The sequence below is a fragment of the Macaca thibetana genome, chromosome 7 (genome assembly GCF_024542745.1).
Source record: "Macaca thibetana thibetana isolate TM-01 chromosome 7, ASM2454274v1, whole genome shotgun sequence".
Lineage (NCBI taxonomy): Eukaryota > Metazoa > Chordata > Mammalia > Primates > Cercopithecidae > Macaca > Macaca thibetana.
Window position 1 is genome coordinate 70,262,592 of NC_065584.1, and position 16,427 is coordinate 70,279,018.

At 38.9% G+C, this 16,427-nt stretch overlaps 1 protein-coding gene across 10 annotated transcripts in view; it reads right to left on the reverse strand.

The window, feature by feature from the left end:
- MIPOL1 (mirror-image polydactyly 1) overlaps positions 1–16,427 on the reverse strand; it is a 404,420-nt gene that overhangs the window by 92,488 nt on the left and 295,505 nt on the right. For all 10 annotated transcript variants that reach the window (XM_050798634.1, XM_050798627.1, XM_050798636.1 and 7 more), the window contains one exon: positions 3,485–3,715. In XM_050798634.1, coding sequence (XP_050654591.1) covers positions 3,485–3,715 — 231 coding nt within the window. The remainder of the gene's footprint in view (positions 1–3,484; positions 3,716–16,427) is intronic.

Here is a 16,427-nt window from a genome sequence, read left to right on the forward strand (position 1 = left end):
GCATGTTTTTACAGTGGCTTGTACCAATTGTTGCTTTCCATGTTTAGTGCTTCCTTCAGGAGCTCTTGTAAGGCATGCCTGGTGGTGACAAAATCTCACAGCATTTCCTTGTCTGTAATGGATTTTATTTCTCCTTCACTTATGAAGCTTAGTTTGTCTGGATATGAAATTCTGGGTTGAAAATTCTTTTCCTTAAGAATGTTGAATATTGGCCCCCACTCTCTTCTGGCTTGTAGGGTTTCCTCTGAGAGATCAGCTGAAAGTCGGCTTCCCTTTGCATGTAACCCGACCTTCATGGCTGCCCTTAACATTTATTCCTTCATTTCAACCTTGGTGAATTTGACAATTATGTTTCTTGGGTTTGTTCTTTTCAAGGAGTATCTTTGTGGTGTTCTTTATATTTCCTGAATTTGAATGTTGGCATGCCTTGCTAGGTTGGGGAAGTTCTCCTGGATAATATCCTGAAGAGTATTCTCCAACTCAGTTTTATTCTCCCTGTCACTTTCAGGTACACCAATCAAACGTAGATTTGGTCTTTTCACATAGTCCCATATTTCTTGGAGGCTTTTTTTGTTTCTTTTTACTTTTCTCTAATCTTGTCATCTCACTTTATTTAATTAATTTGATCTTCAATCACTGATATCCTTCCTTGCTCTTGATCGAATCGCCTACTAAAGTTAGTGCGTGTGTCATGAAGTTCTCGTGCCGTGGTTTTCAGTTTCATCAGGTCCTTTAAGGTCTTCTCTACACTGTTTATTCTAGTTAGCCATTCTTCTAACTTTTTTTCAAGGCTTTTAGCTTCCTTGTGATGGGTTTGAACATGCTCCTTTAGCTCAGAGAATTTTGTTATTACCAACCTTCTGAAGCCGCCTTCTGTCAGCTCGTCAAATTCATTCTCCATCCAGCTTTGTTCCCTTTCTGGCGAGCAGCTGTGATCCTTTGGTGGAGGACAGGCGCTCTGGTTTTTAGAATTTTCAGCTTTTCTGCTCTGTTTTCTTCTCATCTTTGTGGTTTTATCTACCTTTGGTCTGTGATTTTCGTGACCTAAGGTGAGGTTTTGGTGTGGATGTCCTTTTTGTTGATGTTGATGCTATTCCTTTCTGTTTGTTAGTTTTTCTTCTAACATTCAGGCCCCTCAGCTGCAGGTCTGTTGGAGTTTGCTGGAGGTCCACTCCAGAGCCTGTTTGCCTGGGCATCACCAGCAGAAGCTGCTGAACAGCAAATATTGCTGCCTGATCCTTCCTCTGGAAGCTTCTGCATGAGGTGTCTGCTGGCCCCTACTGGGACGTGTCTCCCAGTTAGACTACAGGGGTGTCAGGGACCCACTTGAGGAGGCAGTCTGTCCATTCTCAGAGCTCAAATGCCATGCTGGGAGAACCACTTCTCTCTTCAGAGCTGTCAGACAGGGACATTTAAGTCTGGAGAAGTTGTCCACTGCCTTTTGTTCAGCTATGCCCTGCCCTCAGAGATGGAGTCTATAGAGGCAGTAAGCCTTGCTGAGCTGCGGTGGGCTCTACCCAGTTCAAGCTTCCTGGCCACTTTGTTTACCTTGAAGCCTCAGCAATGGCAGATGCCAGAGGCCCCTCCCCCCACTAGGCTGCAGCCTCACAGGTGGATCTCAGACTGCCACGCTCGCAGTGAGTCATGCTTCATGGGTGTGGGACCCAGCAAGGCAGGCACAGGAGAGAATCTCCTGGTCTGCTGGTTGGTAAGACTGTGGGAAAAGCACAGTATTTGGGTGGGACTGTACCGATTTTCCAGGTACAGTCTGTCATAGCTTCCCGTGGCTAGGAAAAAGAAATCCCCGATCCCTTGTGCTTCCTGGGTGAGGTGATGCCCTGCCCTGCTTTGGCTCACCCTCCGTGGGCTGCACGCACTGTCTAACCAGTCCCAATGAGATGAACCGGGTACCTCAGTTGGAAATACAGAAATCACCGATCTTCTGTGTCGATCATGCTGGGAGCAGCAGACTAGAGCTGTTCCTATTCAGTCATCTTGGCCATTCAGTAAAGTTATTTAATTTAAAACATTATCTGAGACAATGCTATTTCTACTTTTGGGTGTATAAACAAATTTTTTTTAATGAAATGATGATGATAGTTGATGAGATCTAAAAAATAAAAGGTTAATAACACATCCAAAGATTTTTTGAAAATCAAATTGGTCTGTGGGAATGACTGTTTTAGGGAATTTTGGTCATGTATAGAAATTGAAGGATTACATATAAAGAAACCTTTGAAATTTGTATTTATTTGTAGACTTTAAGCAAACAGAGCCAAATCAGATCCTGTCAAAAGTTACTGATTGTGATTTACAATGAAATGAGATCTACCTATACATCATCGTGTTCTTAGAATATAATGTACATTGTGAATAACTAGATATAGTTTATGACTGAATACAAACCCAATCTTTAAACTTACAAATATATATAATACCTACACAAATCAAAAGTTTCAAGGTACACTGGTAGTAAAGATTAAAACGCACAAATTCTAAACTGTTTTAAAATGGTCTATTTTAAAACTACTGACTTACATAACTTCGGCTATTAATCAAAATATAACTTTGGGGATATTGAGGAAATGGTCGAGATGACATTTTCAAATAAGAAATAGTGGGAAGTAAGAAACCTTGATGTGAGCACTGCTTCATAGTGTAAAACTGACAAAATAATTGTTAAGTAAAAAGGTATATCTTTGAAATTGAAGGTGACTAGCTATGTGAATGCTGTAATGCTGTTAACAATACATAAAGAAGGTTAAAATATATTCTATTACATGTATTCTATGTATTCTATTACAGTGGTTCTATTACATTAAAGGTGTCTCAGAAAATTCTGCTACAATGTTCAAGTCCAATAAATTAACAAGTGACTTCTTTGCCTGATAAGCTATTTGTTAACATTTTGCTAGCTGTCAAAAGGACTGACAGATTATGCAGCTTAATTTAAATTTTAATAAAAATGCAAAGATCATTCAAAATAAACACATATAATTATGCACTGTGAAAAGCAGTATTGAATACTTCAGAAGAGCAACACAAGAAAATTAATTTCACCCTACTGGTTTTTATGCACCTACAAGTCTCAGACTGCAATGTCACAGATGATCTCAACTCAAGCAGGATTATTGAAAAGCTGAATGAGTTGAGGTGGTAACTTGACTGCCTCTTCCCCTTGCTAATAACTTTGCCTATTAACTTGGGACTGTTAAATGATTTAAATAGTATGGCCTCCACGAACTGATGATCAGTTATTAAATAAAAATGGTCTGCCCTACATGGTAACATTAGTTCCCAAGAAAATGACTTTTTTGACCCCAAATATGGCATCTGGTATCCAATCTAAAAAAGTTTACTGGGTTAATTCTACTTTTGTCTTAAACTATTAATATGATCAATAAATACGTATTGTTTAGTTCCCAAAAGAAAGTGTTTTGTTTTGTTTCATGTGTTTGAAGTATTAAAAGATCATTTAACTTACTTTTGAACTTTTTCATTGGTTACTTGGGAGGCCTCTATGGCATGTTGAAGTTGTAATTCCATATTTGCTCGCTCTGTCAGAGCTTGTTGCAGTTGAGTAGCCAGTTCCTCATTTTGTTGTTGAGTGATGGAAACAATGTTCTCTCTGTTTTTTAAAGCTTCTTCATATGTACTCAGGGCATAGTTAAACTGATCCTTCAGATTTTCTTCTTGAGATAAAGATTTGTGTAAACTGAGAAAATATTAAAAAATAATTTAAAGATAAGTAATGTAGACTGAGTGATCTATGATCTATTTAACAAAAACCTCCATTTAGAATCTCTAATTCTAAAAATCAATGAATACTTAAATGAGCAAATGAAAATAATTTTTATGTCACAACATATAAAATTGATAATTTTTCTGCTTCTAGGCTGAAAACCGAGACAAATGACTATGCTACCAAAGCATACAAAAAGATGCTGCAAGATGTTAATTTAATTAAATCAATGTAAATATTATATTCAATTTTCTTTAAAAGGAATAGAGAACTGGAAAATAAAGTATCTCTAGGCAAATATAAGAATGTAATAAGCTGAAAGAAGTGAGAAGAGAATGGGCATTGGTTTAGGAGGTTGAGGGTCTATTCTTCCAAGCACTTAATGAGAATGGATGAGGTTTATGCAAATACTGACCAGCCTTCTACACAGCATTTTCTACTTGTCACAGTTGAGATATAAATGAATTTAAAATCACTGGTCAGATTGCACAGAAATAATATGTATTCATATATATGTGTGTATATATATATATATTTTTGGCTAATGAATCTTATAACAAATACATCTACTCATTAAGTCATACAGAGAAATAGCATATAAATTAAGACCAAATGAATGCAGAAGAAAATGCAGACAAATAGAATCCTAAAATGCTAAAGGTCAAATCTTTGATATGTCATTACCACCTACCACCTGAGGTTATTCTGAAATGGCACCAAGCACCTCACTCAATTAAATAAAGACATTTTGAAAATATAAATATTTAATAAGAGAAATTTAAAATCCACACAGGAGATGTTCTTTTTTATTAAAGATCATTTCAGTATATGCATACAAAGGAAATGTCGATTGGAGACATTTGAAGTAAAACAACTTAACTATATAATATAGATTGATAATGTGAAGGAAAGCAATATCATTATTAAACCTGCAAAAAGCTAGGCAGTGAACTTTGGCATTGTCCTAATACCTCGTGTGATACTTTCTTTAAAACTGTTCAAACTAATTATACATTTCCTTTTTTAGTTTAAGTTACCTATAAGCCTTTACAGTATGCTTATTTTGGAGAAGGCGTCCCATAGAACTAGGATGGACATGAAACAAGGACAGTCAGCATACCAGATGAAATCATTTCAGGATTCAAATTCCTTCCTAAGAATACAGACTGTTACTAAGCCCTGGTCAATTGGCTACTACCTAGAAAATTAGAATGGCATGTAGTGCCACATTTGTGGAGTGCAAAAAATATCTTTTTTCATGGTTTTCACATTGTTATTAATCTAACTAACCCTACTTCATTTCTTCTCAGTTTTTTCTACCAACCTATGTGCCTAAGGACTGTCTCTTGCCCGTTTTCCTATTTTTTCTGTGTCCTCTCACTTTCTGCATCTCGTCTGTTCCAAGTTCCAATTTTCTTTAGCTCACTCTCTGTATCTCCTTGAAAGACGCAAGAAAGAAAGAAATTAAAAAGAAACAAACTAAAAGCTAAACCTTAACAAAGGTACTTTCTTATGTTCTTTATGCTTAAAACATTATTAGTTATATTTTGATTTGTTAACTACATTTTAAATTACACAAGGTGCACATATACAAAGTATTCAGCTTGAAAAAATGTGAAGAACAAAATACGGAACAAACGCAGAAATCTAGAAGACCCCTAGTGTTCCCTCCCATTTTTCCCCTCCCCAAAAGGTAAGTACTAATCCAACCTTTATCAAAATGTAAATTGCCTATTTTTAAACTTTTTGTCTGGCTTATTTTCCTCAACAATTGGTATGTGAAGTTCACCTTGCTGTTGCATATCATTCATTGCTTTTTATTGCTATAAAATATTCTGTTATATACATATGCCATAACTTATTTAACTATTCCACTGTTGTTGCTATGAATATTCTTGTACATGTCTTTTGATGGACCTAGGTATTCATGTCTAAAGTAGAATTTCTCCAAGGGTATGCATTATTTTCAGATTTAGTACACTGATAATAGATGCTGATTTAGATTTAGATGCTGCTAATAGTCTTCTAAATTAGTTGTACCAATTTATACTCCCATCAGCAAAATATGAGAGTTTCAATTGCTTTATATCCTCCCTCAGAATGACATTGGCAAGTGCTTTTAACTTTAGTTATTTTAATATGGATGCAGTGATGTTTCATTCTATTCATATACTTATGTATGTGTATGTTGATTGATTGATTGAGACAAGGTCTCACTGTTTCCCAGGCTGACCTTGAACTCCTGGGCTCAAACAATCCTCCTGCCTCAGCCTCTTGAGTAGCTTGGACTATGGGCATATGCCACAATGCCTGACTCTTAATGCTGTCTTTTGATGAAGGTAAGTTCTCAATTTAAATAAAGTTCAATTTATCATTGTTTCTTTAATGGCAATGCTTTTTGTAAACTGTTTAAAAAATCTTAGCCTACTCCATTCCCTTATATTTTAACTTTACGTATATGGCCTAATTTAAAACTCAGTGAGACAGCTTAGTTTGGGAATTCTGCATTTGTCTATCATGCCTAAAGCAGTAACCAGTATACTGTAACCAATTAGAATCAATGATTAAGTTTTAAAAATCTCACTATTATTAAAATTATGAGCATCCTGATTTAATTTCCTAATCACTCCTCACTTCCTAGTCTTTTATCATTTAATTTTTAGGGGGCAAATTTATACCTGATTTTGATTATTCTCTCAGATGGACATGTTTGGATTGTACCCGCAAGTTCAAAAGCTTCTTAGCATTCAAAATGTCTTGGAAACCTGTTAATTACCACCAAGACTTTCCCAAACAAGGGACATGATCTTTTTAAAAAGATGGAAGTAGATAATGTCACTTAAAATCCTGCAATAGCATTTTCTTGCATTTTAAGAGAAAACAGTATCTAAAAATAAATGCTATATGTTAACTCACTAAATGTCACAACTTGCATGAGAAGTCCTATTAATATTCCTTTTTTGGGAGGTGCGAGCAAGATGGCCAAATAGGAACAGCTCCAGCCTCCAGCTCCCAGTGCGAGTGACACATGAGATGGGTGATTTCTGCATTTTCAACTGAGGTACTGGGTTCATCTCACTGGGGAGTGCCGGACAATCAGTGCCGGTCAGATAGTGCAGCCCCACCAGCCAGAGCTGAAGCAGGGCGAGGCATGGCTTCACTTGGGAAGTGCAAGGGGGAACGGAATCCCTTTGGAAACTGAGACACACAACACCTGGAAAATCGGGTAACTCCCACCCTAATACTGCGCTTTACCAAGGGTCTCAGCAAACGGCACACCAGATTATATTCCACACCTGGCCAGGAGGATCCCACACCCAAGGAGCCTCCCTCATTGCTAGCACAGCAGTCTGAGATCTAACTGCAAGGCAGCAGCGAAGCTGGGGGAGGGGCGCCCGCCATTGCTGAGACTTAAGTAGGTAAACAAAGCCTCCGGGAAGCTCGAACTGGGTGGAGCCCACCGCAGCTCAAGGAGGCCTGCCTGTCTCTGTAGACTCCACCTCTGGGGACAGGGCATAGCAAAGAAAAAAAAAAAGAAGCAGCAGAAACCTCTGCAGATGTCCATGACCCTGTCTGACAGCTTTGAAGAGAGCAGTGGATCTCCCAGCCCAGAGGCTGAGATCTGAGAATGGACAGTCTGCCTGCTCAAGTGGGTCCCTGACCCCTGAGTAGCCTAATTGGGAGACATCCCCCCACTAGGTGCAGACCAACAACTCACACCTCACACGGCCAGGTACACCCCTGAGACGAAGCTTCCAGAGCAAGAATCAGACAGCAGCACTCGCTGTTCAGCAATATTCTATCTTCTGCAGCCTCCGCTGCTGATACGCAGGCAAACAGGGTCTGGAGTGGACCTCAAGCAATCTCCAACACACCTACAGCTGAGGGTCCTGACTGTTAGAAGGAAAACTAACAAACAGAAAGGACACCCACACCAAAACCCCATCAGTTCATCACCAGTATCAAAGACAAAAGGCAGATAAAACCACAAAGATGGGGAAAAACCAGGGCAGAAAAGCTGGAAATTCAAAATATTCAAAAAATCAGAGCACATCTCCCCCTCCAAAGGAACACAGCTCATCGCCAGCAATGGATCAAAGCTGGACGGAGAATGACTCTGACGAGTTGAGAGAAGAAGTCTTCAGTTGATCAAACTTCTCAGAGCTAAAGGAGGAACTACGTACCCGGCGCAAAGAAACTAAAAATCTTGAAAAAAGAATAGAAGAATGGATAACTAGAATAATCAATGGAGAGAAGGCCACAAACGAACTGACAGAGATAAAAACTATGACACGAGAAGTACGTGACAAATGCACAAGCTTCAGTAACCGAATCGATCAACTGGAAGAAAGAGTACCAATGATTGAAGATCAAATGAATGAAATGAAGCGAGAAGAGAAGTCTAGAGGAAAAAAAGGAAAAAGAAATGAACAAAACCTCGAAGAAATATAGGATTATGTGAAAAGACCAAATCTACGTCTGATTGGTGTGCCGGAAAGTGAGGGGGAAAATGGAACCAAGTCGGAAAACACTTTTCAGGATATCATCCAGGAGAACTTCCCCAACCTAGTAAGGCAGGCCAACATTCAAATTCAGGAAATACAGAGAATGCCGCAAAAATACTCCTCGAGAAAAGCAACTCCAAGAAACATAATTATCAGATTCACCAAAGTTGAAATGAAGGACAAAATGTTAAGGGCAGCCAGAGAGAAAGGTCAGGTTACCCACAAAGGAAAGCCCATCAGACTGACAGCAGATCTCTCAGCAGAAACTCTCCAAGCCAGAAGAGAGTGGGGGCCAATATTCAACATTCTTAAAGAAAAGAATTTTCAACCCAGAATTATATCCAGCCAAACTGAGTTTCATAAGTGAAGGAGAAATAAAATCCTTTATAGACAAGCAAATGCTTAGAGATTTTGTCAACACCAGGCCTGCCCTACAAGAGATCCTGAAGGAAGCATTAACATGGAAAGGAACAACCGGTACCAGCCATTGCAAAAACATGCCAAAATGTAAAGACCATCGATGCTAGGAAGAAACTACATCAACTAATGAGCAAAATAACCAGCTAATATCACAATGACAGGATCAAGTTCACACATAACAATATTAACCTTAAATGTAAATGGACTAAATGGTCCAACTAAAAGACACAGACTGGCAAATTGCATAAAGAGTCAAGACCCATCAGGTTGCTGTATTCAGGAGACCCATCTCACATGCAGAGACACACATAGGCTCAAAATAAAGGGATGGAGGAAGATCTACCAAGCAAATGGAGAACAAAAAAAAGCAGGGGTTGCAATCCTAGTATCTGATAAAGCAGACTCTAAACCATCAAAGATCAAAAGAGACAAAGAAGGCCATTACATAATGGTAAAGGGATCAATTCAACAGGAAGAGCTAACTATCCTAAATATATATGCACTCAATACAGGAGCACCCAGATTCATAAAGCAAGTCCTTAGAGACTTACAAAGAGACTTAGACTCTCATACATTAATAATGGGAGACTTCAACACCCCACTGTCAACATTAGACAGATCAACGAGACAGAAAGTTAAAAAGGATATCCAGGAATTGAACTCAACTCTGCACCAAGCGGACCTAATAGACATCTACAGAACTCTCCACCCCAAATCCTCAGAATATACATTCTTCTCAGCACCATATTGCACTTATTCGAAAATTGACCACATAGCTGGAAGTAAAGCACTCCTCAGCAAATGGAAAAGAATAGAAATTATAACAAACTGTCTCTCAGACCACAGTGCAATCAAACTAGAACTCAGGACTGAGAAAATCAATCAAAACCACTCAACTACATGGAAACTGAACAACCTGCTCCTGAATGACTACTGGGTACATAACAAAATGAAGGCAGAAATAAAGATGTTCTTTGAAACCAAAGAGAACAAAGATACAACATACCAGAATCTCTGGGACACATTTAAAGCAGTGTGCAGATGGAAATTTATAGCACTAAATGCCCACAAGAGAAAGCAGGAAAGATCTAAAATTGACACCCTAACATCACAATTAAAAGAACTAGAGAAGCAAGAGCAAACACATTCAAAAGCTAGCAGAAGGCAAGAAATAACTAAGATCAGAGCAGAACTGAAGGAGATAGAGACACAAAAAACCCTCCAAAAAAATCAATGAATTCAGGAGCTGGTTTTTTGAAAAGATCAACAAAATAGATAGACCGCTAGCAAGACTAACAAAGAAGAAAAGAGAGAAGAATCAAATAGACTCAATAAAAAATGATAAAGGGAATATCACCACCAACTCCACAGAAATAGAAACTACCATCAGAGAATACTATGAACACCTCTACGCAAATAAACTAGAAAACCTAGAAGAAATGGATAATTTCCTGGACACTTACACTCTCCCAAGACTAAACCAGGAAGAAGCTGAATCCCTGAATAGACCAATAGCAGACTCTGAAATTGAGGCAATAATTAATAGCCTACCAACCAAAAAAGCCCAGGACCAGATGGATTCACAGCCGAATTCTACCGGAGGTACAAGAAGGAGTGGTACCATTCCTTCTGAAACGATTCCAATCAATAGAAAAAGAAAGAATCCTCCCTAACTCATTTTATGAGGCCAACATCATCCTGATACCAAAGCCTGGCAGAGACACAACAAAAAAAGAGAATTTTAGACCAATATCCCTGATGAACATTGATGCAAAAATCCTCAGTAAAATACTTGCAAACCGAATCCAGCAGCACATCAAAAAGCCTATCCACCATGATCAAGTGGGCTTCATCCCTGGGATGCAAGGCTGGTTCAACATACGCAAATCAATAAACGTAATCCAGCATATAAACAGAACCAAAGACAAAAACCACATGATTATCTCAATAGATGGAGAAAAGGCCTTTGACAAAATTCAACAGCCCTTCATGCTAAAAACTCTCAATAAATTCGGTATTGATGGAACGTATCTCAAAATAGTAAGAGCTATTTATGACAAACCCACAGCCGATACCATACTGAATGGGCAAAAACTGGAAGCATTCCCTTTGAAAACTGGCACAAGACAGGGATGCCCTCTCTCACCACTCCTGTTCAACATAGTGTTGGAAGTTCTGGCTAGGGCAATCAGGCAAGAGAAAGAAATAAAGGGTATTCACTTAGGAAAAGAAGAAGTCAAATTGTCCCTGTTTGCAGATGACATGATTGCATATTTAGAAAACTCCATCATCTCAGCCCAAAACCTCCTTAAGCTGATAAGCAACTTCAGCAAAGTGTCAGGATACAAAATCAATGTGCAAAAATCACAAGCATTCTTATACACCAGTAACAGACAAACAGAGAGCCAAATCATGAATGAACTTCCATTCACAATTGCTTCAAAGAGAATAAAATACCTAGGAATCCAATTTACAAGGGATGTAAAGGACCTCTTCAAGGAGAACTACAAACCACTGCTCAGTGAAATCAAAGAGGACACAAACAAATGGAAGAACATACCATGCTCATGGATAGGAAGAATCAATATTGTGAAAATGGCCATACTGCCCAAGGTAATCTATAGATTCAATGCCATCCCCATTAAGCTACCAATGACTTTCTTCACAGAATTGGAAAAAAGTGCTTTAAAGTTCATATGGAACCATAAAAGACCCCGCATTGCCAAGATAATCCTAAACAAAAAGAACAAAGCTGGAGGCATCACGCTATCTGACTTCAAAATGTACTACAAGGCTACAGTAACCAAAACAGCATGGTAGTGGTAGCAAAACAGAGATATGGACCAATGGAACAGAACAGAGCTCTCATAAATAATACCACACATCTACAGCCATCTGATCTTTGAGAAACCTGAGAAAAACAAGAAATGGGGAAAGGATTCCCTATTTAATAAATGGTGCTGGGAAAATTGGCTAGCCATAAGTAGAAAGCTGAAACTGGATCCTTTCCTTACTCCTTATATGAAAATTAATTCAAGATGGATTAGAGACTTAAATGTTAGACCTAATACCATAAAAACCCTAGAAGAAAACCTAGATAATACTATTCAGGACATAGGCCTTGGCAAGGACTTCATGTCTAAAACACCAAAAGCAACAATAAGATAAGCAAAGTTTAAAATCACTCTTCCAGTTTTAAAATTATATAATTCTTTATAAATTTAACTTTTATAATTTAGTGTAGAAGGTAAAACTTTAAAAATATTTTTACTCACTAATATTTGATATGATCATATTTCTAATTCACATCAAATAAGCCTGCACATTGTCTCCTATGTTGCTCACCACATTAAGTCCAATGGCAGGCCAAGGTAGAAAATGTCCTTAATGTGTATTACTCCAGTGAGTACCATGTAATAGATTTCCCTTCTGAAGTGGTTTCTGTCTTGGTTTCGATGTTCCCTGGTCAATTACTTTGTCTATGGCCCTGACTATTTTCCTGGTCCCTGACTCTCTATGCCACCCCAGCTAAATATAACTTGGAATTATCATGTTTATGAGCCACTTATATGTTTTGCTTACAGATATTTATATTCTCTTCAACTTGTCTGCCTACCTGCTCATTGAACTCTCTCTTAATTGTAATGTTACACATGGATTCAGCCTTTTTTTGCAATTAGTACTTTTCCATTTATACTAAGTTTGATGCTACTTTTCCTGACTTCCTCTCTTGTCTCCATGATCAGGTATTGGCCAAGTCCTTACAGGAGATCATTTTACTCATCATCATAGAATATGCACTTATTATTCTGTTTATGCTTCATTTATTTTACAGTAATTGCTCAATCATTAGTGTGTTGTATATATGCTATTTATTTTAATTGGATATATATTTTTGGATTAAAATTTAGAGATGAGGTACAACAATATAGATCAGTAGGTCTTAACCAGGAGTAATTTTGTTCCTCAGAGGACATTCTGCAACATCTGAAGACATTTTTGTCACAACTGGTGGGGGTAGTGGGGAGGGTGAGATGGTACTAGCATTTAGTAAATAGAAGCTAGAGATGCTGGTAAACAGAGGATAGATTCCTACAACAGAGAATTATCCAGACCACTATGTCAACAATTTCAGTCTTGTCATTCACTCTGAGTAACACTGGGGAAAAAAGTTACCTACTGAATATTAATTTCCTCAACTCCAAAATCATGAGAAAAATATCATGGAAATCATATGAGAACGAAATGAGGTGATCTACATGTGTCAAAATAACTGGCACAATATCTGCCAGAGAATAGGCATTCATATCTGTATAATTCTTAAAAGGAATTACTTATATCTAATTAACTTTGTACAAAATGTTACACAATACTCAAGTATTTTATAAACATTTTACTGAGAAAAACAACTGCCTGTCCCTACAGGTTTTTCATGAATTGGGAGAAGGAAACTAGTTTTCTTAACCTTTGTTCGCTTACTGATAACATTCTTAAATCATTCTTGTCTAAAAAATGGGCAGGTTTGGCTTGTTTTACTGAATTAAAATAAAACCTAAGCAAATATGAAATGTAGAAGTATGTGCTGCTTTTTCCTAAGAATACATTTCTGAAAGGATAATGTCTACTTTTATTTCCTGGTTTACTACATCAATTAATTTGCTAAGACCCTTTCAAGAAGATAGTTGAAACTGAGCATGGTGGTTCATGCTTTAATATCAGCACTTTGGGAGGCAAAGGCAGGAGAATTGCTTGAGACAAGGAGTTCTAGACCAGACAGAGCAACATAGCAAGACCCCGTCTTAAACATTATTTTTAATTGAAAAAAGAAAATCATTGACTTCCTCACTTATTTTTAAGGAAATCAGCATATGCTACAGTATAATAGGCTTTAATTTTTAATGACATACAGATAGAGGGAAATATATTCAGAATGGATAAAAGTGTGGATGTGGAAGCTTAATCTGCAAATCAAACAGTCTAGTAACTTCAATGATTTGCTTCCACTGTTACTGCAGTTGATTTAATAAAATAACTTGCTAAAGTACTTTCAGAGAAAAAATAATTTCTTTATTATAAAGCAAGCCAATTAATACTGCACTTAAAATGTCAAGAATCTTAAACTGGATAACTTGTCAATATATTTATTAATATTTATTAAAAGCTTTCTGGATGCTACATTTCACAATACAAATTGGGTGTCACTAAATATCTGTTGAATTCATGCTTAGAAATGTAACAACCTATACAAATAATTCCAAGGAAGCATTAAAAAATATCGAAGTCTTTGGAGGTTTTTTTGAGACAGTCTTGCTCTTTCACCTAGGCTGGAGTGCAGCAGCATGATCTCAGCTCACTGCAACCTTCACCTCCAGGGTTCAAGCGATTCTACTACCTCAGCCTCCTGAGTAGCTCGGACTACAGGCACACGCCACTACACCCAGCTAATTTTTGTATTTTTGGTAAAGGCAGAGTTTCGCTATGTTGCACAGGCTGGTCTTGAACTCCTAATCTCAAGTGATCCACTTACCTTGGCCTCTCAAAGTGCTGGGATTACGGGCCTGAGCCATTGCGCCTAGCCAAAAATATCTAATTATTAAATATACTACAGCACCTGGAATTGATGTAGGGCCAGCTCCTGATTATCTAAGAGTATATTGTGTGCTTCATAAATTTGGTGATGTGGGAAGCAGAGTGGTAGGAGATTATACTCACAAAGCCACTTATGTTTATATACCACTGTATAGCTCACAGGCAACAAAATTTATCTTGAATTTTATCATATAATACATAATGGGCATCACTAAAATGAAAAAATTATACTGTCAAACTTAATAGAAGGTAGACTTCTGCTTTTGAGGAGATGGAAGAAATAGAAGATGCAATTAAGAAACAAATGGAGGATTTGCTGGCAAGATGGCTGAATAGGAACAGCTGTGGGCTGCAGCTCCCAGGGAGATCAACACAGAAGGCAGGTGATTTCTGCATTTCCTACTGAGGTACCTGGTTCATCTCATTGGGACTGATTGGACAGTGGGTGCAGCCCATGGAGGGTGAGCCAAAGCAGGGTGGGGCATTGCCTCACCTGGGAAGTGTAAGGGGTTGGGAAATTTTCTTCCCTACCCAAGGGAAGCTGTGAGGGACTGAGGCTGAATAACTGTGCATTCTGGCCCAGATACTGCGGTTTTCCCACGGTCTTCGCTACCTGCAGACCAGGAGATTCCCTCTGGTGCCTATGCCACCAGGGTCCTGGGTTTCAAGCACAAAACTGGGCAGCCGTTTGGGCAGACACCGAGCTAGCTGCAGGAGTTTTTTTCCATACCCCAGTGGCACCTGGAATGCTAGTGAGACAGACTGTTTACTCCCCTGGAAAGGGGGCTGAAGCCAGGGAGCCAAGTGGTCTGGCATGGCAGGTCGCACCCCCACAGAGCCCAGCAAGTTAAGATCCACTGGCTTGAAATTCTCACTGCCAGTACAGCAGTATGAGGTCGACCTCAGATGCACCAGCTTGGTGTCAGGAGGGGCATCCACCACTGCTGAGGCTTGAGTAGGCGGTTTTACCCTCACAGTGTAAACAAAGCTGCAGGGAAGTTCGAACTTGGTGGAGCCCACTGCAGCTCAGCAAGGCCACTGTGGCCAGACTGCCTCTCTAGATTCCTCCTCTCTGGGCAGGGCATCTCTTAAAAAAAAAAAAAAAAAAAAAAAAAAAAAAAAAAAAAAAAAAAAAAAAAGGCAGCAGCACCAGTCAGGAGCTTATAGATAAAACCTCCATCTCCCTGGGTGGGACAGAGCACCTGAGGAAGGGGCGGCTGTGGGCGCAGCTACGGCAGAGTTAAATGTCCCGGCCTGATGGCTGTGAAGAGACCAGCAGATCTTGCAGCACAGCATTTAAACTCTGCTAAGGGTCAGACTGCCTCCTCAAGTGGGTCCCTGACCCCTATGTATCCTGACTTGGAGACACCTCCAAGTAGGGGCCAACAGACACCTCATACAGAAGAGCTCTGGCTGGCATCTGGGGGGGTGCCCCGCTAGGACGAAGCTTCCAGAGGAGGGAACAGGCAGCAATTATGGCTATTCTGCAACTTCTGCTGGTGATACCCAGGCAAACAGGGTCTGGAGTGGAAATCCAGCAAAATCCAGCACACCTGCAGCAGAGGGGCCTGACTGTTAACAGGAAAACTAACAAACAGAAAGCGATAGCATCAACATTAACAAAAAGGACGTCCAGTCAGAGACCCAATCCAAAGGTCACCAACAGCAAAGACCAAAGATAGATAAATCCATGAAGATGGGGAGAAACCAGCACAAAAGGCTAATAATTCCAAAATCCAGAATGTCTCTTCTCCAAAGGATCACAACTCCTTGCCAGCAAGGGAACAAAACTGGATGGAGAATGAGTTTGATGAACTGACAGAAGTAGGCTGTAGAAGGTGGGTAATAACAGACTCCTCTGAGCTAAAGGAGCATGTTCTAACCCAACGCAAGGAAGCTAAGAACCTTGAAAAAAGGTTAGAGGAATTGCTAACTAGAATAACCAGTTTACAGAAGAACATAAATGACCTGATAAAGCTGAAAAACACAGCACGAGAACTTTGTGAAGCATACACAAATATCAATAGCCAAACTGATCAAGCAGAAGAAAGAATATGAGAGATTGAAGATCACCTTAATGAAATAAAGTGTGAAGATAAGATTAGAGAAAAAGAATGAAAAGGAACAAACAAAGCCTCCAAGATATATGGGACTATGTGAAAAGACCAAAT